General features: G+C 41.0%; 3 protein-coding genes across 5 annotated transcripts in view; 1 reads left to right on the top strand and 2 right to left on the bottom strand.

Annotated features, from left to right (window-relative positions):
* Nucleotides 1-486: 486 nt before the first annotated feature.
* HAUS2 (HAUS augmin like complex subunit 2) lies at nucleotides 487-12,265 on the bottom strand. The gene is made up of 6 exons (XM_075532175.1): nucleotides 12,109-12,265; nucleotides 8,726-8,818; nucleotides 8,281-8,350; nucleotides 6,358-6,490; nucleotides 5,003-5,111; nucleotides 487-2,227 (listed from the first exon to the last, which is right to left on the bottom strand). The coding sequence occupies exons 1-6, from the start codon at nucleotides 12,199-12,201 to the stop codon at nucleotides 2,018-2,020; spliced, it is 708 nt and encodes a 235-aa protein (XP_075388290.1). The 5' UTR covers nucleotides 12,202-12,265; the 3' UTR covers nucleotides 487-2,017.
* Nucleotides 12,266-12,284: 19 nt separating this feature from the next.
* LRRC57 (leucine rich repeat containing 57) lies at nucleotides 12,285-17,417 on the top strand. 3 transcript variants are annotated; one of them, XM_075532173.1, is made up of 6 exons: nucleotides 12,285-12,361; nucleotides 12,613-12,718; nucleotides 12,827-12,965; nucleotides 13,533-13,801; nucleotides 16,015-16,200; nucleotides 16,536-17,417. In XM_075532173.1, the coding sequence occupies exons 2-6, from the start codon at nucleotides 12,635-12,637 to the stop codon at nucleotides 16,575-16,577; spliced, it is 720 nt and encodes a 239-aa protein (XP_075388288.1). In that variant the 5' UTR covers nucleotides 12,285-12,361; nucleotides 12,613-12,634; the 3' UTR covers nucleotides 16,578-17,417. The 3 variants fall into 3 exon arrangements, with proteins under 3 accessions (XP_075388288.1, XP_075388289.1, XP_075388287.1); XM_075532174.1 differs by having other exon boundaries at nucleotides 12,327-12,345; XM_075532172.1 differs by having other exon boundaries at nucleotides 12,331-12,523.
* A 7,473-nt stretch (nucleotides 17,418-24,890) lies between these two features.
* SNAP23 (synaptosome associated protein 23) overlaps nucleotides 24,891-27,410 on the bottom strand; it is a 38,747-nt gene continuing 36,227 nt past the window's right edge. Inside the window, exon 8 of the mRNA XM_075530722.1 lies at nucleotides 24,891-26,308. Within this exon, the coding sequence (XP_075386837.1) occupies nucleotides 26,243-26,308 (66 nt within the window). The 3' untranslated portion in view covers nucleotides 24,891-26,242. The remainder of the gene's footprint in view (nucleotides 26,309-27,410) is intronic.

Genomic DNA, 27,410 nt, shown 5'->3' with positions numbered 1-27,410 from the left:
ATTGTTATATTTGAATCTACTGTTGCAATAATGGGCCCCAAAAGTATGACCTAGACTGATTCAAGTAAATTAAATTTTGAGTGGAGACAATAAATACGAAAACTGATGGTGCTATGTTACCGAAAACAAAAACAAAAGAGCTAGTAAGTGGGCCCTGGGTTCAAAACAGGTCTGATTTGAGAACCTGCACTCTCAATCTCCAGACCATGGAAGATAAAGTGTATCTCTTAATCCATACCCCTCATTCCATCCCATCCCAAACTCAGAAGGCCTAAAAGCACATCTCTAAAAGTTGAATTAAAAAAGTAATCAGAACTCACTGAATCTATCATAGTATTAAATATTTTTTCTCTTTGAAGTAGGCCTCAGTCTCAACTTAAGTCAAGCTCTGTGAGTCAGTCTATGCTTATACCTTAACCATGTACGTGACGAAAATAGGCAATCCTTCCCTTTGTAATCACTTAGGATTCAGACAAGGACCACGAATTTTTGTTAGAAATGATTTTATTTTAACATTTTGAAAAAGTTAGAACACTAACCAGAAAATGCAGGCTTACCAAATAATCTTCATAACACAAAAGGCACACTGAGCTAGTGAGCTAATAAAGGAAACCACGAGAACAATGCTTGGACACCAAGTCAGGGCTTGAACAGAGTTCTGATGAAAAACAAAGGGTAAGGTAATGTTCAAGAAAGGACCACTCTACTCCCACCAATCAGCAAAACAGACTTCAAAACATGATCCCCCGTTGTTTCTCCTGGATTTTTTAAAACTATCCTACAATCGATTACTTTACTCGTCATATTTACTGTGGTCTGAAGTTTCTTTGTGTTGAGGGTGATAAATACAAGAATCAACAATACAGGGAATTCAACAATACAAAAATACTGAAATACATGTGTCTATGTAAAAGAGAACTCTGAAAATTTAAAAAACAACCATGGAGAGTTATACTGCTGATACAGGATCAGCATTTTCTAAGGCAGTTGTTTGAATCAGTATATCATTTCCTATTAAATGCACAAAAGATCTGAGTACTTGACATGGTAAACCTCTAAAGTTTTATTAGACTGTGCCATTTCTCTTTTTCTGCCTATAGCTGAGGCGGCCAGTAAACACCCACAAGATTTGCTTAGTGTGTTTGGGCTGCCACACCTAATTCAACTTCAGGGATTCACCAGGACTGGCACATACAGTCATCCACATAGCTATGGATTATTACTGTGAAAGGAGGCACAGCAAACTGGCAAAGGGAAAAGGTTCATGGGGTGAAGTTCATGGAAAAACCAGGCACAAGCTTTTAGTGTCCTCTCCAGTGGAGAGAGCACTACTGTGACTCAAAGGAGTCACACAGGATGCACTTAATCCAGCCACAGATAGACAACACATGTGACATGTTCTCTTCCACAGACCCTCATTAGAGACTCAGTGCCCAGGGTTTTTAGTGGGCGCTAGTCATGACATGCACCCCAAATTCCAGAACCCCCGAGAGAAACAAGTGTTCAGCATACACCACCCAATTAATCTTTTTTTTCCTCACAATCTCTCTTATCAGTTAGTATGATGGGCACACTCCTGAAATCTACATTTCCAGATGCTAGCCAAGGGCCAGCCTTTCAAAGACAGGCTTGCTCTCTTAATGCCGGCTGTGTGCTCATTCACAATTCCACAGGAATCATCAGCTGACAGACTCAGAGTCAAGAAGACTTCCAATTCAGGAATGTGCATGTTAAAAGACACTTAACAGCAAATGCACTGCCTGAGGAATAGTTAATAAATTTTCCTAGTTATTATTTGACCCTCACTAGTTATGCTGCAAAGTGGAATGAAATATGTGGGGGAAGGAGGGAGGGAGGAAGGGAAATTGTTTGATCCTAATGAACCTGGAATCCTAATACCTTAATACAAAAACAGCTTTTTTGTTAGCAACAAAGCCTATGAATACTCAGGTCATGTTTGATTAGAAAGAGACTTCTTACAATCACATATAATTAAGCAAAAAGAAGTAGCTTATGTTCACTTAGTATTAATAGTTTGGACATGTACTTTGGAATTAAAAGGCAAAAGAGGCATCTTGCTGTCATGGTTATGAAGATAATTTTCTTCAGCTAATATTTTAGGGATACAAGAGGAGACTTCCCTTTGTTGTTCTCGCCACTTGAGTATATTATCTGCCAGGTCTTCTGTCTCAGTTACCAAAACATCCATTTTTGCTAAAGCCTTGCTCTGTCATAACATTTGGAAAGGGAAAAGTGAAGAGAAATGACACCCGTGTCATTAATTTTTCATCATTTCATCAAGTTATGACCCACAGTTAACAAACACCTTAACCCAGCCCACTGCAAATACAGTTCTCTTAAAATCCTGCTCCCCCACCTTTTATGGTACTCCTTTTCTCCCTGCGACGTCACCTCTTCTTTGTCATCAATTTGCATCTTAGTGGCACTCAAATCTACAGTCAAAACTAGCCTTTGTAATTCAGTCTCACATTTAGGTCTGTTGGAATCCTCCATCTGACTAGACAATATCTCAAACTCAACTGGACTACAATTCAATAAACACTGCCTGGATAACTACTGCATGTGCAAGACAAGTCAAACAACAACAAAGCTTCTTTAACCCATAGTTGACCTTCCCTCTAACCCTAAAGTCACCCAGGGTAGGAATGCGATTACTTTGAATGTGTCCCTTATCCAAACCATAGACAAGATCTAGAAATTCTACTTCTAGAATCTCGCTAAAACCTTACATAATTCTTTGTATTCCCATGTGTTGAATTTTTTCTCTCTGTGTGTGTTAAATCTTTTTGTTGGAATGACTGTCATTATTCTCCAATTTTCTGTCTTCGGCTTCTCTAGGCCTTCTCTTCTAATCCAGCTTCCCGGTAATGTACGTGGGCGTCACCTGAGGATCTTGTTACATTAAGAATGACTCTGAAGGCCAAGATAAATTAAGCCTGCAAATTTCAATTCCTCACCAGTTCCCAGGTGATGCTAATGCTACAGCTCTGCTCACACGTGGAGTAGTGAGGGCAATCTATCCAGTACTTTCCCCATGGTGAGGCACCATTTCATCATGTCACACTCCCTTCTGCCCTTCACTTAAGGAACAAAGCATTCACTAAATACTAAGATACTGTCAAATAGTGAAGCCTAAACACTGGTTTTCCAGGTATTCCATAAACTATAGGTCCTCAGACTTATTTGGCCTACCACATCCTTTTCAGGAAAAAAAATACTCAGCAGCGTCCCCCAGGCAACTGAAAATGTTTCCTGTCATCCAGGATCTAGTTTGTGTAGGTGTCTGCTTTTGCAGCCTCCCTGATGATGGTTCCAGAGCGTCCCCTCCAGGGGGCAGTCACGCTCACCTTGTGAAATACTGCTAAGAACTAACCCAGGGACTCTCCTCCCGCAGGCTGCAGCACAAGTGAAGTTTAACTCTTTCCCGACCACCACCTATGCGCTGTCATGCCTGTATTCACGCTGTTGCCTTTGTCTGTGCTATTCTCTGTCGAATATTCAAATCCCACTGATATTTTACATTCAGCTCATCACACATTCTTCGGTAAAACTTAATTGAAACCAACAATGACAATAGCGATACGAGGAGGGCAAGGGGAAGGTGGGGTAGAAAGGGGTTATATGTAGATCACAAGGATCTACATATAACCCCCTCCCTGGGGATCGGACAAAAGAAAAATGGGTGAAGGGAGATGTCGGACAGTGTAAGACATGACAAAATAATAATTTTAAATTATCAAGGGCCCATGAGGGAGGGGTGGTGGGGAGAGAGGGGGAAGTGAGGAGCAGATATCAAGAGCTCAAGTAGAAAGCAAATGTTTTGAGAATGATGATGGCAACAAATGTACAAATGTGCTTGACACAATGGACAGATGTATGGATTGTAATAAGAGTTGTATGAGCCCCCAATAAAATGATTTAAAAAAAGAAAGAAAAAAAAAGGCTTAAAAGAAGTCTTCCTACCTTACTGTCCAAGGACCCTAAGTTAAAAGTCACCCATCACTTCTCTGTGCACAATACAGCATCTTCTTTATCAGTCTGCTGTACTTAGTATGCACTATTATAGTACAGAATAGAAAATGTGTATTTTATAATTCCCTCACTAAACTTTTGAGACTTTCAGGGCAGGAACTGATCTCTCACAATATTGCCCCTTACACAATGAAGATGACACATGATTATTAAATGTTGGAATAAAAGAATGTAAAACAACTTCTAAAAAATAGTTACAGATGAGGAACAGTATCTTGGTTTTTAAAATATTATGCTCACAATATTTACCATCACAAAGTTATGCAAGAGCACACATTTGAGATTTTGGTATAAAAATAAAGAAAGACAGCTAAAAACAGTGTGAAAGTAGATGATGAGGCACTTAGATACAAGACCCTGGGGTACAAGTGAGAGCTATTACAAACTGTGTCTTTAAAATTTGTCCAGGACAGATGATCCCTTCAGGACCAGTGGTGAGAGTGGCGATACTGGGAGGGTGGAAGGAAGATGGGGTAGAAAGGGGTAATCGATTACAAGGATCTACATATAACCTCCTCCATGGGGGACAGACAACAGAAAAGTGGGTGAAGGGAGATGTCGGACATTGTAAGATATGACAATACTAATTGATAAATTATCAAGGGTTCGTGAGGGAGGAAGAAGCGGGGAGGAAGGGGAAAATGAAGAGCTGATACCAAGGGCTCAAGTAGAAGGCAAATGTTTTGAGAATGATGATGGCAACAGATGTACAAATGTGTTTGACACAATGGATGAAGCCCCCAATATTGATTTTTTTTTAATTTGTAGGTAAGCTGGAAGAGGTGTATAGTTACTTACTGCAAGAAAAGGAGATTGTGATAAGGAATTTGTTGTGGATCGGTGTTGATTCAATCCTTTCAAAGTGAGGGCAAACTTAAGTAACATTAAAGGGCAAGTAGTTGTTTAAAGTCAGATGTTTTAACCTGGGATTGTCTGTGTTAATACTTACCATGTTCTTTAAATTTGCATCCAAATGGGGAATATTTCTAATGGTTTCAAGATGAGTTTCTAATTTCTCAATGAAATTCACTGCCAGGTCCAGCAAATGTACCATATACCTGGGTGAGAGGAAATAGATGAACTTTTTTTAGCTTGATTATTTTATCTTCCCCTTCTTTCATTTTTAATTTGAGGTAAGATAGTTACAATCAAACAAATAACAATATTTCCACATTCATGGACATATCAGTGATAAGCTGGTCCATCTCCTCCATTTTAAGCAGGTCCTAATTTGTTATCCAAATAAGAGAAATGTAAAGAGACAACATCAATAATAGCTGGGACCCAACCTAATGTTAGACAAACCTCAGCATTGAAATATTTCCTTAGGTAAGTGAAGGTGTTTTTTTTAGGTGAAACCTCATTCCATTCCAATCTTAGTGAACAGTTATGATAAGAACAAATGTGCTTCAGAGAAACGCTCTACATGTAAAACTACTTCAAATTTTTGACAAAATGCTTTAGACACATTTCTTGGTTCTTCTTTGAATGTACGCATTAATGTCAGTACAGAATATATCCATCCACGAAAATGGGATTTTATATATTATCACTATACTACAGCATAAAGACTCTGCCACTTATAAGAAAACACAGATTGTCCCATTGTCAATATTGGTGAAGAAAGCAGATACCAGAGACCTGATTTGCTTCTTCTTTGTTTTGATGAGTAATAACCTACATCTTCACTTTGATAGTGACAGTCGTCCTATGAGGAAGACAGCAATACAGTTTAAGTTTGCAATGGGAAACTGTGGCAAGACTTAAGTCATTTTCTCAAGGCTTGGAGGCACAAAAACAGCAACGGAGTAAGTATAGAGCCCAGTTCCTCGCCATTAGTCGATACATTTTCATCTGTCCCTGTTTAAACCTCTCACCTATTCACAACATTCCCAGAAGAATTTTTATATAGAAATACAGGAAACATTAATTCAAGGATAACTTTACTTCCTGGAAAAGTCTATACAGAATAAAGTTCACTTATTTTGTTGCATGTGTTAAATCAATTTCTTTCGTACAATCCTAATTTCTTGAACATAATGGGCTAAAGGAATGCCTTTCTTTTCACCAAAGCAAAGTTCTTTAAAAGCAAGGAATTTTCTTCCAAGTTTAATGCATCATTAATAACAATGGTAACATATACAATCAGTGATATGTTTAAAACAAAGCAACTACTACTCAACCAAACACCTGAATGCTACAAAATAACAACTATCTAAATAGAACCTGAATTATGCTACAAAGTAACAAAAATTAACCTCAGCAACAGATGCAAATCTCTTCACTTCTATTTCTCAGTCTTACCTGTGATACATAGCTTCAATAGGCAAGTTTTCCTGGCATATAGGTTTCATCAGTCTCTGCCTGAGGGACCGCTTCTCTTTCAGCACTGCTTCCAAATGATTATTCATGCTTTGCAGGGTCTGACATTTCTGAGCTGTACATACCAGGAAGAGGGATTATAATAAGCAATAAAATAAGTATACTTCGGAATCACAGTTTCTTCTTTACTCTGATTTAATGAGACCAATATCAAATACATCATTTCCCTCCTAAACTTTCCCTTTTGCTCTTTTTAATGCCAATGTTGTTGTCAGGTGCAATGGAGTCAGTTTCAACCCATAGCAACCCTGTGCACTGCAGAATGACACACTGCCCGGTCCTGTGCCAGCCTCACCATGGTTCCTGTGCCTGAGTCCACTGTTGCAGCCACTGTGTCCGTCCACCTCCTTGAGGATCAGCCTAATATCAGTTTCAATATCAACTACTTTCTTTTACCTGACAACCAAATCCTATGCTAAATTCTTTCTCTACCCCTAATTCAATTCATTTTATATCATTTTATTGGGGGCACGTGCAACTCTTATCACAATCCATCCATCGTGTCCAGCACATTTGTACAGTTGTTACCATCATCATTTTCAAAACATTTTCTTTCTACTTGAGCCCCTAATTCATTTTTTAAAGTTGGAGATATACTATTCACTTAGTCTCTCTTCTTATCTCTGTCTCTAATCTACAGAAACCGTTACAAAACAAAGTTTCTTACAAGCTATGGGAGGGCTTCATCAACTTGTGGAATGATGGAATTTTTCCAATCCCACTCTGGTTATCTCAATATTTACTAAAATTCATTTTTAAATGTTTTTTCCTTAAAAGTTTATCTTGAAAATATTTCAGACTTACTGAAAAAAAAAAAAAGAATAATTCCCTTAGACTCACAAATTACTAACATTTGGATACGTATTTTTTCCTGTTTATACATCCACAAACTAAAAAGTCAAACTTGTTGCTGTGCAGTCAACTCATAGCAACACATTCACAGACCGACACGCCCCATAGGGTTTCCTGGTAACAGAGGCAGATCACCAGGCCCTTTTTCCACAGTGCCCTGGATGAACTTAAACCATTTAATTTTTAAGTTAGTGGTCAAGCTAACTCAGTCTCTTCTCTAAGCTGTGTCTCCTTTTATTAGGGAATACAAATCTGTGTGGGGAGAAATACAGCCAGAATTCTCCCTAGAAGCAAACATGGGAAGGCGCTGTCTTATAAATTTGGGATACACTACAGGAAGGACCAGTCTCTGGAAAAGGACATTATGGTCAGTAGAGGATCACTGAAAAAGGTCTTCAAAGATAACAATTGACATAGGGCTACACCAATGGGGACACACATTACAATGATGCTCAGGATGGCGCAGGGCCATCTCACAGTTATTGAGTAGGCAACAGATCAAAGCACCAAGAAAATAACAAAATAGGAAGAAAATTAACCTTGTGTACCCTCCTTTCTCCATAAGCATTAATAAACTTTGGTCTCTATAATTTTGCCTTTCCTTGTCTTTGTATATAATGAGGTCATTTAGTATTTTCTTTTTGTGATTGACTTATGTTGTTCTGCATAATGTCTTCAAACTCCATCTATACTCTAGTACATAGCAAGACTTCACTTCTGCTACTGGCTGAGTGGTCTTTCATTGCCTACTTCCCGTTTCGGATGTTCTCCTAACTTAAGGAGCTTCTAATTTGATCATTTCTCATGCTATTTGCACTCATCAAGTCAGTGGAATGTCTATCACAGCAGAGAAATAAGAGACTTTATTATTTGGGGGCTTGGGTCAGTACCTGGAAAAAATTATAGCATGTCATATTTTGCTATTGCTTATTTAAAGTAGTCCAAGACTTAAATTCTAATTCCAATGACTACCCATTTAACCACATCACTTACCTAAGAAGAAAGGATGGACAACATCTGCTGTATCTTTTTCTAGTCTCAGGAGTTCAATTTCCATGTTTTTCTGTATTAGGAACAAAAATAATATTTAGTTCATTTAGAGAGGAGGCTGGGGTGGGGTGGGGTAAGCTGAACCTTTAATAAGTAGCCTTTAACTCAGGAATATTTTAGAAATATGGGAAGGTGATCTTTATGAGAGCCCAATAGATTTAACAAGCCTTTTCATTCTGGTGTGCAAGCCCTCTGCTGCTATGGCTACAACGAATCACTGGTACTATCAGTACTACTATTAACTACTATAAATAAACACCCATCAAGTTATGTGCCAGGCATTGTTCTAGGTGCAAGGGAATTACTGATGTTTGAATCAATTAAAATCCTCCTCTACCCATCCCCCACCCATACCAGAAGTAGAAAGGAAAAGTCCAGTATAACTTACCTGACTGATTTCAGCTTGAATATTTGTGATCTGTTGTAATCTGGAGAAGTTCACAAAGCAAGAAGCTGGTTTCTTGGCTACATTTAACATCTCCTATTGACAAAAAGAACAGAGGAAGCAGCAGTATGTCACCAAAAATGTTTGTGTACATTGAAAGAGTCTAAAATAAGAAAAAAAAGGAAACCAGAGATTCAAATAAAGTATTAACCTACAAGGATAATTGTCCACACAAACCACGACCTCATCTACCCTGACCCCAGAAGAACTAGATGATCGCTACCACTGATCAATACTACAAGCTTAATCCTGTTAGAATGGAAGGGGGCAGGGAAACCAGTTAATAGAAAAAGAACCACCAGAATGGAAATAAGAATGCTTACACATGGTAAAGAACCACCACCACTCAACCATTTGTTGAATGGGAAATCAAACTGTTGTGTAAACTTTCACTGAAAACACAATATTCATTCTTCCACAGAGAGGCTGGTGGATTCAAACTGCCAGCCTTTCATTAGCAGCCAAATGCTTCGCCCACTGCACCACCAGAGCGCCTTAAAAGACAACATCCACCACCCAAAATGACTTACCATCGATGCCTAAAATTCTTTTACTGTGACTTACTCTTTTGGTTTAGTTGTTTCTATTTTTTATCCAACACTCTCCAGGAAATGTTCAAGACCCAAATATCTTACATTGTGAATTTGCCCAAGCATTTTACTCTGTAACAGGAGAACTGAACAATATAAATTAAGTTGGTAGAAAAAAATGAGAGAAACGAGGAATGATTCTAATGGGAATGCAATGGTTTGGTTCTGTTTCTTTTCCAATACATTCATTACTATTTCTCCAAGAAATTCAGAGAATGGTTATTGGGCTTCAGATAATCTGGAGGATTTCTTCAAAGGTACTTTAAACTCTTTCAAGTATCATCCATCACAGTGTATCTTGACAATGACACAATGTGTCCGATTGGGGAAAACCCTGGACTCTAATTCCATCTCATGAGCTGAGTGATATGAGCCTGGGAGGTGCAGTGGCCACAAACTGGGCTGCGATCCGCACTGTCGGCACTTCCTGAGGAGAAAGACTGGGCTTTCTATTCCCTTAAACATTACAGCCTTGGAAACCCACAGTGGGTCACCGAGTCACCACTGACTCAATGACAGCAAGTTTGGCTTTACAGTTGACTGATCATGGGTGATTTCTTGGTCTCAGGGCCTTACCCTGTAGCGGTTATGTGTTGGGCTGTTAACAAGATCTGAAGTTGGAAGCCACCAGCGGCTCCATGGGAGAAAGACATAGTGTTCAAATTCCATAGTTACAGGCTTGGAAACTCCCAGGGGGAGTTCTACTCAGCCCTACAGACTCACTATGAGACAGCATCGACACTATGGCAGAGATTTTGAGGGGCCCTGGTGGTGCTATGAAGGTGGTTAGAACTCACGAGCCACTGGAGGGAGAAAGGTGAAGCTATTGTGCTTCCACAAAGACTTACAGTCTTGGAAACTCTATAGCTGTGGCTCTCAACCTTCCTAATGCCGCGACCCTTTAATGCAGTTCCTCCCATGGAGCAAATGTTTGAGAATGATGAGGATAACAAATGTGCAAATGTGCTTTATACAACTGATGTATGTATGGATTATAAGAGTTGTATGAGCCCCCAATAAAATGATTTTTTTAAAAGAAAAAAAAACAGCACAAGTGCAAGATGATTAGAAAAAACTCTTCAAAACAAAAACTTTGACATTTTAAAAAATACAGTTCCTCATGTTGTGGTGACCCCCCAAACCATAACTATTCTCATTACTACTTCATAACTAATTTTGCTACTGTTATGAATCGGGCAGCCCCTCTGAAAAGGTTATTTGACCCTCAGATTGAGAACCGCTGCTATATAGGGTTGCTATGAGCCAAGAGCAACTCAAATTGCAGTGGCTTTGGTTGGTAGAGGCTTTACATTAAAAGTCTCTAATGACTTTTCTCTAGCGTTCCTGGGTTCGCAAATGATTAATGTCCTTAATGGCAGGCTGGAAATGCCTCAGAAAAAATGCCTGATGAACTAGTTCCAAAAAACAGCTGGTGAAAACCCAGCAGAGCTTAGTTCTGCTTTGACCCACAAGTAAAAATCAACTTGACTGGTTCTGGTGGTCCAATAAGTGTTGGACTGTTAACCACAAGGTAGGCAGTTCAAACCCACTAATCACTCTTCTCAATTTCCTTTTTAGTGAAATTCTTCAACTTTATCTTAAAACTTTTCATTCCCTTAATTTTAATGTCCTTGATCCTATTTTCCCCATTCTCTTCTGCCACTGTTTTCTATTATTCCTGCATATCTTCACTTTCTCCCTTGACTGGACCCCTTCCCCTCAGCCTTCAACATGTTGTTCCTGCCCAACCTAAAACTGCCATCTCTTGGGTGAGGCTCTCTCATCTCTTCTTCACAAAATTAATCCCTTCCTTTGTTTGCTTTCTGGGAGAAAAGTGCAGCTATCTGTTTCTGTAAAGATTTCCAGCCTCAGAAACCCTAGGAAGCAGTTCTACTTTGTCTTCTAGGGTCATTATGGGTCAGAATTGACGCTGGGGCAGTTGGTTTGGTTTTGCTTATTTACCTTCCAAGGTCTTTCAAGTCTTTCCCACTATTAATATTAACTCCCTTTAAAGAGCCAAGTGTGCAAAGTTATGAAAACTTCTTAGTTACCAAACACCTTTAAGGAATCCATGACTAGACCTGGGGGCACAGAAACATCGTTTCAGGTCACTAAGATCAACTGGCACAACATCGTCCACAAAGACAAGGTTCTTTATCCTACTTTGGTGAGTGGTAACTGAGGTCTTAGAGGCACTTTCCAAGCATAAAAACCAGGAGGCAGGAAAGGAAAGGATGAGGGGAAATGGTAAACACTCGTATTGTTACATTGTGGAGACTGCTATAAACGTGTATGAATTGTTGAACAGTAAACCCGTTTGCTGTGCAGTTTTTTACCCCAACCAAATTAACCTTTTAAAAAAATGGCATTTCCTTGTACCCAGCACCGCCCCCACTATGCTTCCATACTTCCCACCAATGAATGCTGTTTGAACCACCGTACTTCCAAGCCCAGCCACGCACTACAACCTAGAGGCGGGATCTGGACGAACATAAAAGGAAACCCTGCTTTTTTTCTTTTCTTAATTTTTTAACCGTGCTCTCTTTTAACCCCCACAATCCCCACACACTTAAAACAGCATCGACTGGAAGCGTTAACTCCTCCAGACTCCGTGACGGGGCGGGGGCCTCCTTCCGCCTCCACTCCCGTGGGGTCCGCTGGCCGCTCTCACGTCACAGCCGCTATGTCGTCACCGCGGGTACCTGCCCTGGCCGCGGCGACAGCCTTCCCACACACCTGTGTGACCAGCCCCGACTTTAGGAAATGGCCCAGCAGTAGTCCAGCGGCGCTGGGCGCCGTCGCCGGGTCCCAGGGGTTGGCGGCAGCCATGACGCAGCCTCCGCAGCCGCCGAAGAACGGACCGGGCGGCCGGGCGGCGCGGCCCGATGACGTCACGGGGCGTTCCCTGCCCGGCGCAAGCGCAGGGGGTGCATCCCGGCGGACGCGCGTCCCGGGCTTTCCTCGACCGGGCGGGTCTGTGAACTGAGGGGTAGGAGGCGGTGCCCGGGCTCCGCGTTTTTCCGGGAGCTCCCGGAGAGATCTGGCTTCGGAAGAGCTGCGACGGCGGCCGAGCTGGTGGCCGAGCTGTCAATCCTTCCCCGTCGTCCTCGCTGCTCCCGGGCTGGCCCCAGAGTCCAGGGATCTGCCGGAGGTGGCCCCGGGGGCCCGAGAGCCAGCCGGGGGGCCGACGGAGTGCAAGGGACCCTAACCGGGAGGTGACAGTTGCGCTTCCTTCCGCAGGGACCTGAGCCGCGGCACAGGGATGGGGAACAGTGCCCTCCGAGCTCATGTGGAAACCGCGCAGAAAACGGGCGTCTTTCAGCTCAAGGACCGTGGGCTGACAGAGGTGAGCCAGGGAGGGATCCGACTGGGAAAAGGAAGGGGCGCGGGGCGGTGGGAAGCCCTGGAGTGATTCCCGCGAGGGAGTGTCCACGCTGTGAACCCCCGTCTCCAGTTCCCCTTAGACTTACAGAAGCTGACGAGCAATCTCAGGACCATCGACTTGTCCAACAACAAGATCGACAGCCTGCCGCCTATGCTGATCGGGAAGTTCACTCTGTTGAAGAGCCTCTCCCTGAACAACAACAAACTGAGTACGGCATCCGCGCCTGGGCAACTTTTGTTAAGGGATCAGCTGTTTTAGGGGTGGTTTTCTCTTACAAGCTGATTTCGTGATTGGAAAACAGTTCTGAGGGCTCGAGGTGGAGGAGCACGTCAGAATCCTTGAAGCTTGCTCATTCTTGTGGTTACACTTACAAACCTCCTCGGGTGGTATAATTGGTACTAGGTCAAGTTGGACGTGAGAGGGAAGAACGATCTCGAATATAATGTATGTAAACAGAGCCAACTAATTTGGAGGGGGTGGGGGTAGAATGGGAAGAGGAGAGCCTTCTAAATCCCACAAAATTGCTATTGGATTGTGCCACGGCCCCTTTTACAAAGGAAACCATTATATACAAATGCGCTTCTAATTCTGATGGTACCCCCACCTTCTGAAGACTACTTTGGTCAGATGCAGTACTTAGAAAATGGCACATCATGCAGGAATTCTATATATTTTAACAGGAGGCGAAGCAGGCTTCCATATAGCCTTTAGGAATTTCAGCAAGGTGGTTTTCCGCACGATTCCATTCAGGTTTTTAAAACATTTTCTTTGCCAGCTGTTCTGCCTGATGAGTTATGCAATCTGAAAAAACTAGAGCTGCTAAGCCTAAACAACAATCACCTGAGAGAGCTGCCGTCTACCTTTGGGCAACTCTCTGCTCTCAAGACCCTGAGCCTCTCAGGGAACCAGCTCCGAGCACTGCCCCCCCAACTTTGTAGCCTTCGGCACCTGGATGTGATGGATCTCTCCAAGAACCAGATTCGGAGTATACCTGACTTTGTGGGGGAGCTGCAGGTCATCGAACTCAACCTCAACCAGAACCAGGTCTAGAGTTTTAATGATTTTTTTTCCCCTAAAGCATGTGTGGGTTTAGGGTCTCTTAACACCTGGTTCCCAAATCATGGAGAGCTGGTTTCAGAGGTTAGATAAGAAGAGTACTCTATGGGCTGGACTAATGGTGAAATCCAAAATGCCCTGGAATAAGTTGAGATATTGTTTCTTGTGTAAGAGGTTTTTTTGGAGTGTGGGGTGGATAATGGTGAATGAATTACAATAACTTACTGCCTCACAAATGATGAAGAGCTCTTTAGCTCCTTCTCAAATATGCCCAGTCATCTCCCAAGGAACTGTGTCAGTTAGATAAAGTAGACAAGAAACTGGAACTCATAAGCTCTTAGCATTGGACATCAGTTTATTTAGCTCCATTCTCTGACCACATCAAGTATGTCCTGCTTTTGCAGGGATAAACAGGCAACTTTGTTTCCTGTTGTTCATTATTGGACAACTATATTATTTGAAATCTGTTTATTTGGGAAACTTTTTGGTTAATATGACTCTAGCTGGAAAACAATCTTTGGTTTAGGCATAAACCACAAATATGGTACATTAAACATAGTAACTATGCTTTATAAATTAGATAAGGTTTCTCAAGTCACACTAGCTACATTTCAAGTACCAGTGGCTACTATATTGTATGGTACAGATATAGAACCCTTCCATCATTGTAAATAATCTTACTGAGCAGCACTGTTCTAGAATGTAAGAGATGGCTATGTGCAAGTAGATTCAGCATCTGGTTTGAAGAATTTTAGGAAATTAGTTTTTCAGTCATTTGGTGATGTTATGGATGCTGGTACATCGTAAACTATATTGCAAACTACTGCAAACCAAATCTTTTATGGATCATTCTTTCTGCTAGAAATGGTTTTCCTAAAATGTCTCATTTTACATTAAATTCCAGTTTCTGTTTTGAGAAAAAGCCTGAGTGTCCTCACATAATAAAACAATCTTTGAGATTGGCCTTTTTCTCTATAAAGTGGAGGCTGTTTTTTGTTCTTGCATTTGGGGGTGGGGAGGGTGGCTTGTGAATCATTTAAGAGTAGCAGTAGTTGCTATGAATTGGAATCTATTTGCTCCATATTCACCCTGTTGATGCATCAATGTTTCTTAGACTGTGAAACTAAACCAGATGGCTTGTCAAGAGGGTTCATTTGGACCCCTTTCCCTCAGGGCTTGAGATTCACTAGGTGTTGGGAAGGAACTGAGAATTTGTATTTAACAAGTTCCCAAGTGGTCGTCTGAGAGACCACATCTTGAGAACTGCTTAGACTGCGATGATCAGGCAGTCAATAAAATTTGGCGAAGTTCAGCCTTCATAAGGCATAAGGAGTGAAAGACAAATTCTTGGCATCAAGCTTGAGGCCCTAAATAAATGGTGATGCTACCCAGAATGGACCTGCTGAGCTGTCTAATTGGAAATATTTTACCCAGAGTTACAAGAAATAGTGGAATTGAAGCAAGCAGATACAGAAGCAAATACAAATTTTTGTTATAAATAATAGCTGTATAAGATGGGTGTGATTTCTAGGAGAAAGTATAGGAACAAGATCAAATAGGAAATACTAAGAACTACTGCTTGTTAGTACTGTGGGTCAGGCATTAGTCTGTGAACCTCAAGGTCCTTGGTTCAAAGCCACCAGCTGTTCCTCCGGCAAAAGATAAGGCTGTCCGATTTCATAAAGATGTAGAGTCAATGGTCACTGTGAATCAGAATCAACTCAATGATAGTGGGTTAGGTTACTTGATTTTTGTTTTACTGCTTTAAGTTTCCAAAGGAGTAAGAAAGGGAACCAAATAGAAAACACTTTAAACAATGAGGGGAAAAGGCCAAGTAATTCAGCACGAGAAGGGAGTTTCAAGGAAGTGCGTCAAATATAATAGAGCAGTGAAGTCATGACTTTGCAGTAGTGGTCAGCATGTATGTACACAAGAAACTGGCCAAAAATGTACCAAAATGGTTATAGTGCTTGCTTCTGGGTGGTAGGCAGCTTTTTTCCCTCAAATTTCTGATTTTCATATTTTCTATAGTGAACATGGTGCTTTTATAATATGGTGACCCTTCATGAAAGCAGTTACGATGGAGTAGATAATGGAGGGGTAAGAGAGAGAACGAGGACAAATAATGAGCCAAGGATTGTCTTTAATACAGAAAGGAGCCAGTGTGCCTTTTCCTATTGCTGCTTTTCTGTGTTTGATAGATATCTCAGATCTCGGTGAAGATATCATGCTGTCCTCGTCTCAAAGTTCTTCGCCTGGAGGAGAACTGTCTTGAGCTCAGCATGCTTCCGCAGAGTATCCTTAGTGATTCCCAGATCTGTTTGCTTGCTGTAGAAGGCAATCTTTTTGAGATCAAGAAACTTCGAGAACTGGAAGGCTATGATAAGGTGAGTATTAGGGCATGCGGTAGTTCTAACGATCCAAGGAAGGCATGAAGTTAACCACATGAACATTCTTAGCGTCAACAGGATATGTGTTTCCTGATTTTAGAGGTAGATTCTATGAGTAGTATAGCTAGTAGAGTTTGTAAGAAATGAAGGACCAGTCAATAAAATTTAAAAATGAAAAACTCATAAAGCTTAAGTAACAAACTTATGGGAGGGGGCTTCAGAACGTTCCTGGAATATTTGCATTAAACAATGGGGATTTGTCCATGAACTTTTTAACGCCTGCTTGTATGTACCCGTGCTGAATAGGAAACATTCTTGTTTCATGATTTTAGTACATGGAAAGGTTCACAGCCACCAAGAAGAAGTTTGCATGATGTTCTCCGGGAGCATGGGAACCTTATAGGACACTAACTGGGAACCTGGCTGAATGAAAGGCTCCTGCCCTTGTCAAGGATACCTGCAGTAAGGTGCGAGCTGACACTCCGGGAGATAGTTCACTCAACAAGCATCACTTCAGATAAGCTAAGAGGAAAAGATCAAGACATGGGAAGGGCCCTCCATTTGGAATCATGGATAGGGCAATGGGCAATGCTGATCTTGAAAACATCATTTGTTGGCTTGAAGAAATCAGAAGCTAGTTGCTATTTGTATCGTGAGGGGGTGCTGCCTAGTTACAAAACAGCTCAACACCACCGTTTGAAATTTCAGTTTTAGTTTTAAAGTGTGAGCTCTCATAGTCAACTGCCATTCCATCTCTGTAAACACTTCACCTGTCTATGAAATTCAAAGTTTGTTTAGGCTGCTTGGTTAATTGAAGGATTTGTGATTTCATTCCTGTCCATCAGTTGTCTGTAGAATTTAGGATGTACCTAAATAATATGGGACTGTCTGTCTGGGCTGTGTGCTTTGTCAGAGAAGCATCCGACAACACTAGGAGATGCTCCCCAAGGCTGCACTAGCAAGCTCTGACTATTGCAGGTGCCTTATTAGTAAAGGTCTCTGAAGAGAGAAACCGTATATGCAAAACTTGTAAGAGAAAAGGAATTTTAATAATCAAGATCTTCCTGAGTTTTTGTTTAAAATGTCTTATTTCCCTTTCCTCTTTTTGTATTTATAACTCTACTAATCAAACTACCTTTCAAGAAACTATTGCTACAATATTTTAAAACGATCTATGTTTATCAAGTGTATTCTCTGGGTGAGAGAATATACTAAATAAAGAATTTTTAATGAACTCTGGCTGCAAACAGTTAATTAATCCTTTAAAAGAAGACAGGAGAACTTTAACCAGGAAGTGGCGCTTTGTTCTTTGAACTTTGAAAGTGAATGAATGGGAGTACGTTTCATGTTCTTGCTAGTGTTCTTGCTAGTGAGCTGCCTTTATGTGACTGGTGGTAGAGACATTCTGTGATCTATGAACCACGCTATGAAGCAAACCTGAAGGTACACAGGTGGATGACTTCAGAGGGTCACGGAGGGCATTTAGAAAGCTACCATTCTCTGACGTTTTCTCCAGCTACTCAGAACCTTACACTTACAGTTCTTGTTTTACTAGTCCAGTTTAGCCATTACAGCATAGAGATCACGAGAGCCTGCTTAATCAATGAGGAAGTCTAACCGTAAATCTGGCTTAGATATTCTTTTTCCCATGTTATTTTCCTCTTGTTCTCGATTTGGGGAAGGACAAGAAGGTGCCAGTTTATTAATTTCAATATTTTATTAAAGTCATATGATAATTATTAATCAGCTCATCAATTAACAGTCCTCTAAATATTTCTTCAGTACTTCTCATCTAATAAACAAGAGATTTTAGCATAAATGTCTTAATATAACTGTTAATTGGGGTTATTTTTGTTTTTAATTGGAGCTTTTAAAATCTGTGTCCCTATCCCTTTGAGAATCAGTTACTATGCCCTTTCACATCCCATACACCCTTTTCTCACCTGCATTTGCCTGCCCAGCTATGTTCTCCCTAAACTCCCGGTGCATGCTCTTTCCTGAACCTGTCACATGCCCTCTCTCTCTAACATGCTGCAGATTTGTGTGGTAAGCCTCCTAAGTCTTAGCAGATTTAACTGTTCCCCCATCTGTTACAGTAGCACAGCTCAGTCTGTATTATTGGTCTCTTGCTAAGCTGAGCCCCTTGAAACTGAACCTACATTAAGTAATAGGCCCAAAGTTACACTGCACAAGTAGCACAGATCTGAGCTAACAGAGTAGTTTGATTTGTGGTGTAGGGACTAAGATTCTTAGTTTGGCCACCAGCTCTGTTACCCCAATTTGTTAGATCTTAGTTTTAGAAATCAGTATATTGAATATGAGCACAGACCTTGGCAGAAAGATCCAGAGGTTTTCATCCAAGTTTTGCATTTACAGCTTTATGAATTTGAGCAATTTGCCTCCCACCTCTCAGGTATGCTACAAGGATATGGTGAAAAGATATTTAAAAGCACTTTAGCATAGTGCTTGTCACAAAGCACTCAACTAAATGGTGCTATTTATTTCATGTGCTTAGCATAAAAGTTGAGTTGTACAAAAATAGAAGGCTTAGAGCAGTGCTACATTTAAAAAAAGCACTAAACAAATAGGATATAAAAACCAGAATGTCAATCTGAGAACTGTCAATCTGATAAGGAATGCAATTGGGATAAAGCTAAAATCATAGTAAGTAGTGACCTAAAGGCAAGAGCTTTTAAAGAAACTAATTCTGAACGTAATTAATAGGATGGCTGACAAGCTGCAGTTTAAGGAGAGTCAAAATTCACAGAAAAATCAGAGTTGGAGACAAAACTGACTTTAAAACTGTGGGAACGAAAACAAAAAGGCCCAGCTATTAGGAATAAAGATTACTGACATCATAAGGCTAGAAACGTAAGGGGGTTTAATGTCAAAAATAAAGCTCAAACTGTTAAAATTCTAAAAACTGATGGAAACTTCAGTGAGGCGCTCTGGTTTTTAACCCTTAGCTGCACATTCCTAAGGAGAGTGACCCCCAAACAAATATAGACAACTTACAATGATACTTCCTCCAAATGGGGTGTCCCTTTGTACACCACTTAAAATACTGAGAGCCAGACCTGTGATGAGTGACTTGTCGTTTTTCTATCGCAAGAATTTGAAAACAGTATATACAGTCCCCAAGTCACTGACATTAAAAATTCAAGGTACAAAGAATGGTTCATAATAAAAATGGGCCCACCTTTATGGCACACATCAAAATACAATAATTATTTTTACTGTATCATGTTAATGTTCTGGGTTTTAAAGATATATATCTGAAAGTGCTTTTTATGCATACAAGGTACATGCTAATGCATTCCAGTGACATTAAATAGGAACTATACCTATTATGACTTATGCACAAAATTTCCTTAAAGAGATTTAGGGCTCCCCCGGTAACAGCCTAAGGTGAAATGCCAAAATGGTTTGCTACTCACTTGACCCAGAAAACCCCACAATCATGCAAATCAAGTTAGTCAGATCCTCAGGTCCAAGTGGACACCAGGGAAATTGCCCAGGCTATTGAGGGTCTAAATATCCAAAAGCCACCAAGTATTTAAAACGTAATTTTGTAGAGCCAGTGTGTGCTGTCCCAACGTTACAGAGGTTGGTAGGTGTGTCCAGGCCCAAAAAGAGTACGTAATTTTTGCTGCACATGTCTCAAACTGCCGAAAGTAATGCTGAGTTTAAAGATTTTGATGGGGATTTTCTAGTCAATGAGCACATACAGAGTCCATGCTCCCCGCCACATAGAAATGATCCTTACTAAAAAGGACCAACTTGTTCTTAAGCCAGAAGAGAGGATGTTTTACAGAAGAAACTGAACAACGCAAAAACTATGGCTCGGGAGTAAATTAAGCTTAAAATAAAAACTACCACAAGTTAAAAAAAAAACGATTTAGGAGTGGAACTCATCAGGAATCAGCGGACTCAAACACGCCCTCAATGCATGAATACCTTCTTTTATTAAATTGGAACTCTATGATGCTCACTCTCCTGACAAAACGGCTGGAGGCAAAGTGGGTGAACAAGTAAACGTGGTGAAGAAAGCTGATGGTGCCCGGCTATCAAAAGAGATAGTGACTGGGGTCTTAAAGGCTTGAAGATAAACAAGCGGCCATCTAGCTCAGAAGCAACAAAGTCCACATGGAAGAACACACCAGCCTGTGTGATCGAGTGGTCCCAAAGGGATCAGTTACCAGGCATCAAAGAACAAAAAATCATATCATTGACTGCACACCTCCATGATAGGATCACTGAACACAAACGGGTGCATAAGCAAATGTGGTGAAGAAAGTTGATGGTGCCCGGCTATCGAAAGAGATAGTGTCTGGGGTCTTAAAGGCTTGAAGGTAAACAAGCGGCCATCAAGCTCAGAAGCAAAAAAGCCCACATGGAAGAAGCACACCGGCCAGTGCGATCACGAGGTGCCAAGGGACCAAGTATAAGGCATCATGCAAAAAAAAAAAACCAACGATATAAGTGTGTGTATGTTTATGTATATATGTATATATGTATATATATACCATATTAAATGAAGGGGGAAGTGCAGAGTGGAGACCCAAGGCCCAAGTGTCGGCCAATGGAGATCCCCTCATAGAGGGGTTTAGGAGAGGAGATGGGTTAATTAGGGTACGAGGTAGTACCAATGAAGAACACAGCTTTCCCCCGGATCCTGGATGCTTCCTCCCCCCAACTACCATGATCCGAATTCTGGCTTGCGGGGCTGGATAGGACAGAGGCTGTACACTGGTACATATGAGGGCTGGAGGTACAGGGAATCCATGGTGGATGATACCTTCAGGACCAGGGGTGTGAGGGACGATGCTGGGAGAGTGGAGGGTGAGTGGGTTGGAAAGGGGGAACTGATTATAAGGATCCACATGTGACCTCTTCCCTGGGAGAGGGACAGCAGAGAAGTGGGGAAGGGAGACTCCGGATAGGGCAAGATATGACAAAATAACGAGGTATAAATTACCAAGGGCACATGAGGGAGGGGGGAAAGGGGAGGGAGGGGAAAAAAAAAGAGGACCTGATGCAAGGGGCTTAAGTGGAGAGCAAATGCCTTGAGAGTGATTGGGGCAGGGAATGTATGGATGTGCTTTATACAATTGATGTATGTATATGTATGGATGGTGATAAGAGTTGTATGAGTCCCTAATAAAATGTAAAAAAAGAGGAGAAAAAAATGATTAGGGCAAAGACTGTACAGATGTGCTTTATACAATTGATGTATGTATATGTATGAACTGTGATAAGAATTGTATGAGCCCCTAATAAATTGTTAAAATTTAAAAAAAAAGAAATAAATTATATGGAATGGCAAAAAAACACATGGAAAAAATCAAAAAAAAAAAAAAGAAGAAGAGGATTAGCGAAATGACTGAAAAAGGGGGGGAGGTTATGTTTTATCCATCGCCATGTGGCTGGATTCATTCCTGTTATCCTTACGATAGATTTTTAAATACCCCTAGCAACATTTTTTCCCCAGAAAATTGGATTTTAATGTCAACCTACAAGCCATGTTAGCCTTGCTTATGGTGCACATAGGATGTTATACTTGTTAGGCTTTTAGATTTCTCTTCAGAATGAAGTCTCGCAATTTGTATGATTCTAAACTTGGCAGAGAGGAAGTCATGTCCATACTGCGCCAAAAAGGACGAGGTGAAATATTTTATAGCCATTCGCCATTCCAGAGAAACAGTATCTTTAATATTTAACTCAATTAGCCCTTCTGCAGCCACTGGACAGGCAAGGAAATAGAGACCAGAGAGGTTCGGAGTATGCTTACGGGCACACAGCTGGAAAAGGATGCAATTCTGATCTGAACCCAGACAGTCAGACTCCAGATCTTGTATTTTTAACCACTTTACTATTACCCTTCCTCCTTTTTCTCAATAGCAGGAATTTGAGTGAAGTTCATGAGCTGGGATCTGTGGATTGATTTTCTCCATTATTCTCACTTGTACATAATTCAGACGATGTGACCATTTTTTCTCAGAAGAGGGGCTTTCACTAATTCACAAAGGGATCCTTGAGCCTTGGTCAGTTAGAGATAAGAGCTATCATTAAGCTCTTACATTAGCCAAGCACTGTCCCATTGTTGTTTTGTTCTCCTCTTTTCTTCATTTACATTTTATTAGGGACTCCAACAACTCTTACCACAATCCATACATATACATACATCAGTTGTATAAAGCACACCCATACATTCCCTGTCCCAATCATTCTCAAGGCATTTGCTCTTCACTTAAGCCCCTTGCATCAGGTCCTCTTTTTTTTTCCCCCCCTCCCTCCCTTTTCCCCCCTCCCTCATATGCCCTTGGTAATTTATACCTCGTTATTTTGTCATATCTTGCCCTATTCGGGGTCTCCCTTCCCCCCTTCTCTGCTGTCCCTCTCCCAGGGAAGAGGTCACATGTGGCTCCTTGTAATCAGTTCCCCCTTTCCAACCCACTCACCCTCCACTCTCCCAGCATCGTCCCTCACGCCCTTGGTCCTGGAGGTATCATCCACCCTGGATTCCCTGTATCTCCAACCCTCATATGTACCAGTGCACAGCCTCTGTCCTATCCAGCCCTGCAAGGTAGAATTCGGATCATGGTAGTTGGGGGGAGGAAGCATCCAGGATCTGGGGGAAAGCCGTATTCTTCATCGCACCCTGGCTGAGCCATCTCCTCTCCTAAACCCCTCTATGAGGGGATCTTCAGTGGCCGACACTTGGGCCTTGGGTCTCCACTCTGCACTTCCCCCTTCATTCACTATGGTGTGTGTGTGTGTGTATATATATATATAATATTTATATAATTAATAATATATAAATATATATATTTCTTAATTTGGCACCTCTTGATCGCACAGGCTGGTGTGCTTCTTCCATGTGGGCTTTATTGCTTCTGAGCTAGATGGCCGCTTGTTCACCTTCAAGCCTTTAAGAACACAAGCACTATCTCTTTCGATAGCCAGGCACCATAAGCTTTCTTCGCCACATTTGCTTAGGCACCCATTTGTCCTCGGCGATCGTATCATGCAGGTGTGCAGCCAATGATATGATTTTTTGTTCTTTGTTGCCTGATAACTGATCCCTATGGGACCACTCGATCACACAGGCTGGTGTGTTCTTCCATGTGGGCTTTGTTGCTTCTGAGCAAGATGGCCGCTTGTTTACCTTCAAGCCTTTAAGACCCCAGACACTATCTCTTTTGATAGCCGGGCACCATCAGCTTTCTTCACCACATTCACTTGTTCACCCACTTTGGCTTCAGCAGTTGTGTCGGGTGGGTGAGCATCACAGAGTGCAAATTTAATAAAAGAAAGTATTCATGCATTGAGGGAGTGCTTGAGTAGAGGCCCAAGGTCATTCTGCCACCTTAACACTAAACTTATAAATATAGATACATAGATCTATTTCCCCATCCTCATATATATACTTGCATGTACATGTCTTTGTCTAGACCTCCAAAAATACCCCTTGACTCCTAGCTCTTTCTTCCATCTCCCTTGACTTTCCTCCTGCCCTACTACCATGCTCCGTCCCCACCTGGGTTACAGCTATACCTCTTCTCTACGCAACCTTACCCTTGATCATTCCCTACCAGGTCTGCCACTCCCCCCTCACTACCATTTTGGGTCCCATGTTATTCCCTTGTCCCTGTGTTTGTTAATACCACTTCCTCACCCCCCTACCTCCCCCCACCCTAAGTCCCCCTGGAACTGTCGGTCCCATTGTTTTTCCTCCAGATAGATCATCCAGCCTGTCTTATTTAGACAGACCTGTGGAGACAATAACATGCACGAAAACAAGACAGAGGAAAACAAAGCAACAATATACAACCAGACAACAAAACAACAAAAACAAACCACTGGCAAAGAACAAAACAAAACACATCACGAAAGAAAAGCTTGTAGCTAGTGCAAGGATAGTTTGTTGGCCCTTAGGAGTGTTTTCCAGTCCAGTCTGTTTTGGCACCACACCTTGGCCCCAAAGTCCACTTTCAGCATTCCCTGGGGAACTTGCCACTCCAATCCCTTGCTGTTCTGCTGCACTCCCCCAGTGCTTTGCCTTGGTTGTCCCATTGTTACATGCGTTACCACATCAACTATAACAATGCTTTAAGACCGGAATCATTCCCTTTACAAGAAAGAACTCGAGGGGCAGATACAGGTTGACAGTCTAAGGCACAAGTGGCTGAGTGAAAGTATAAATGCACACCGTCTTACTCATGCTTCTAACTAATACCCTGCACTGTGAGGCAGCATATGATACCCTAGGACTACTTCCTTTACACAAGATATTAAAACAGTACTTTTTACTGCTTTAGGAATGGAGTTTAGGGGAAGCAGAATCCTCAGTTTTACACCTTTTTCCTTTATACATTACCATCATCTCCCACTACTGGTTCTAGCGTGGAGTACATCTATTACAGAGAGCCTAATTGTACCTCATGTTAGATATTTTCCTCTTCGGCCTTTGGAAGTTCTTATGTCCACTGAGTCTTCCCTAGGAAGTGGGCTGTAGTTCTCACTGATAACCATTATACTTTGAGTCGCCAGTGTACTAAGCCAAATGCATAAAAGACTAGTAATGATTTAAAAGTGACATGACAAACCATAGAAAGAAAACCCTGTATTTCCAAAGAAAATTAGAAAGGCACTTTCCAAGTTGGAATGTTTCATGATTTATAGACCTTTGCTTTATTAAATTTGTTAAAAGCTGACTAAATTCCTGCCCTCAAAATAATAGTCACACACAAAAAAGTTACCTATTTAGAAGAAAAATTCCATTGGTTAGTTACATATTTTAATTGTAAATATCAAATAGTTGGTTAACGGCCAAATCTATCCACATGAATCGCTTTGAAGTATACAGATGGTAGTTTTTAAATAAAAGTAACAAATATGAATCAGATTCTCATAACACTTCTCAGGGTTTAAATAAATGGGATTCTGGAGGCAATTTTTTTTTTTACTCGTTTAGGCTAAGAGAATATACAAGACTAAGAGAATGATACAATCATCAATAATTAAACCAAAGGCATAATTTTCCAACAAATCACTTTTAGTTAAACAGAATACACTCTAGTTTAAAAAAAAGTCTAAGCTATGTAAAACTCAAAGCAAAATTTTTCTACCTGAGATAAAAATATGTTCCTTTTTTTTCCTACCTAAACATAATTCTTGGCATTGAGGTAAATCTGAATTCACTTGATATACTTTGTCAAACTTTGAAAAAAAAAAAAGCCCTGTTTTAGAGAGAGATTTCTCATGTTACACACACATATTTACATTTTTTCTTCAAAGAATAACAAATTAAAGGCCTGTAATGGGACCATGATACTCTAAGAATACGAAAATAAAAAATCATTTGTTTATACAAAGTATTCCTGAATGGTGTAATATGAAAGGGGATCACAGAATCTATGTACATCTATCAATCACTAAGAGTTCAGAAATTAGCTCGCTACAACAAAATTCATTCTGTTCCCCTTTTAGGAGTAGAGCTTGCAAAATTGGGATTACAAAAATACTGTATGCAAAACTCCAAAAGCAGGCTTTAGCCTAAATTTGCAATAAATGCAACTAGAATTAAAAACTAAACCCAACTAGACCTTGATTACAGTTGTGTAATTGTCGGCGTTAAAGCCTGCGGAATTGTATCCCCCCTTCTCACACATGTGAAAAATCAAATCTACAGCTTCCTTCTTCGTGGCTATCTTTGGCAATGCTTTCAAATCTCGAAAGCAAAAGAACCTGCTAGAGCAAGCAAGGAAAAGGCAAAACAACACAATGTGTGATGTATGAAAATCAATCTTGGAGGATGAGTTAAAGAGGAAGAACACCGGAAGGCGGGCTGAGCAGCACAGTCCTGTCCTCAAAGGAAAAGGAAAAGGAAAGATCAGGGCCTTTCACTCCCCTGGCCTGTCTTCCACATTCTCTCCCAACGAGAAGACTGTGTGACCAACACTTCGAACTCTGAAAAGGTGATGATTCTGTAGGAGAAGCTAAGGAAGTAAATAAAGGATAAAGTACAGCGATGGCTTTAGCTGTCAATGAGTTTCTTGGCTCTGGCGTTGGCAACATCAATACGATCTTTGTTGGTGTCAGCCTGGGGGAGAAAAAAGATATCAGCATTACTTCACAAGGTAATTCATTCTAATAAAAGTTAACATTTAAACACCGGTAATGATTGACAGAGAAAATTCACAGAGACGCTTGAAGTCATTGGGCAAGAGGTGACAGAACATCAAAGTCATTTGAAAACATCCCTGGTTATAAATACAACAAAAATTTGAAGAAAAACTTAAAAGTCTTCCATCCATCTAACTATTTCATAATAGTTTAACACATCTCTAAAACTGGCATGCATCTTATAATGGCACTTTAGATGCAATGAAATATAATCAAAATACTCCTCTGCTGTATATCTGAGCTGTGGGCGTCCTCTGTACTGAGCCTGAGTCCAAAATAACCTTCACAGAAACCTTGAGAACAGATGTGGTGCCACCCACACCAACGTCTGAATTAGAACAGTTGTACCACCTGTGTCGCCTAAGCCCAGACTACAGCCCTAAACGCACCTTTAAACTATTGCTTCCCTCAGTGACGCCCACTGTAAACAATCTAACAGTCAACAAGTTCAAAAACTCACCCCAGAGAGATTTTTTTTTAATTTTAACAATTTATTAGGGGCTCATACAACCAGAGAGATCTTAATGAACTAACAAGAATGGATTCTAGTTACGTGATATAAAACTCCAAAACACTGAGAACAGCTTCATTCTCAGTATTGTATGAGGTTAAAAAATGTACATGTACATATGAATCATACTGTTTGTAAGAAGAATATTTTGTGTATCTTCACAGATGCCACTCGGTGTGGCTGCAGAACTGATTTTCATTTACTCTTTCATGAGATAAGGATTCAGGAATTTACTGCTTTGCTTTTGGTGTTAGTTGCTACTGAATCAATTCTGACTCATGGCCACCCATGAGCGTGGACAGGCAGAACTGTGCCCCGGGGGAGCACAAGCAGATCATCAGGTTCATCTTACAAGATGTCACTGAGTCCGAACCACTAACCCTTCAGCTTGTAGTAGTCAAGCACTTAACTATTTGCATACACCCCACCCCAGCCCTCAAACCCAAACAAACTCTAGTCTGCCCAATTACAGCTCATAAGGCCCTACAGGACAAACCAGAACTGCCTC

Source organism: Tenrec ecaudatus, chromosome 14 (assembly GCF_050624435.1).
Source record: "Tenrec ecaudatus isolate mTenEca1 chromosome 14, mTenEca1.hap1, whole genome shotgun sequence".
NCBI lineage: Eukaryota > Metazoa > Chordata > Mammalia > Afrosoricida > Tenrecidae > Tenrec > Tenrec ecaudatus.
Note: the sequence above shows the minus strand (reverse complement) of the source record. Positions and strands in the feature narration are given on the sequence as shown.

Excerpts from the sequence above, each read along its gene's own strand:
- HAUS2 (XM_075532175.1), bottom strand. The coding sequence starts at position 12,201 with ATGGCTGCCGCCAACCCCTGGGACCCGGCGACGGCGCCCAGCGCCGCT. Across the intron at positions 8,819-12,108 it reads AGTCGGGGCTGGTCACACAG|GAGATGTTAAATGTAGCCAA; the intron begins GTGTGTGGGAAG and ends TTTTGTCAATAG. Across the intron at positions 6,491-8,280 it reads TGTCCATCCTTTCTTCTTAG|CTCAGAAATGTCAGACCCTG; the intron begins GTAAGTGATGTG and ends TGGTATGTACAG.
- LRRC57 (XM_075532173.1), top strand. The coding sequence starts at position 12,635 with ATGGGGAACAGTGCCCTCCGAGCTCATGTGGAAACCGCGCAGAAAACG. Across the intron at positions 13,802-16,014 it reads TCAACCTCAACCAGAACCAG|ATATCTCAGATCTCGGTGAA; the intron begins GTCTAGAGTTTT and ends TGTGTTTGATAG. Across the intron at positions 16,201-16,535 it reads AACTGGAAGGCTATGATAAG|TACATGGAAAGGTTCACAGC; the intron begins GTGAGTATTAGG and ends TCATGATTTTAG.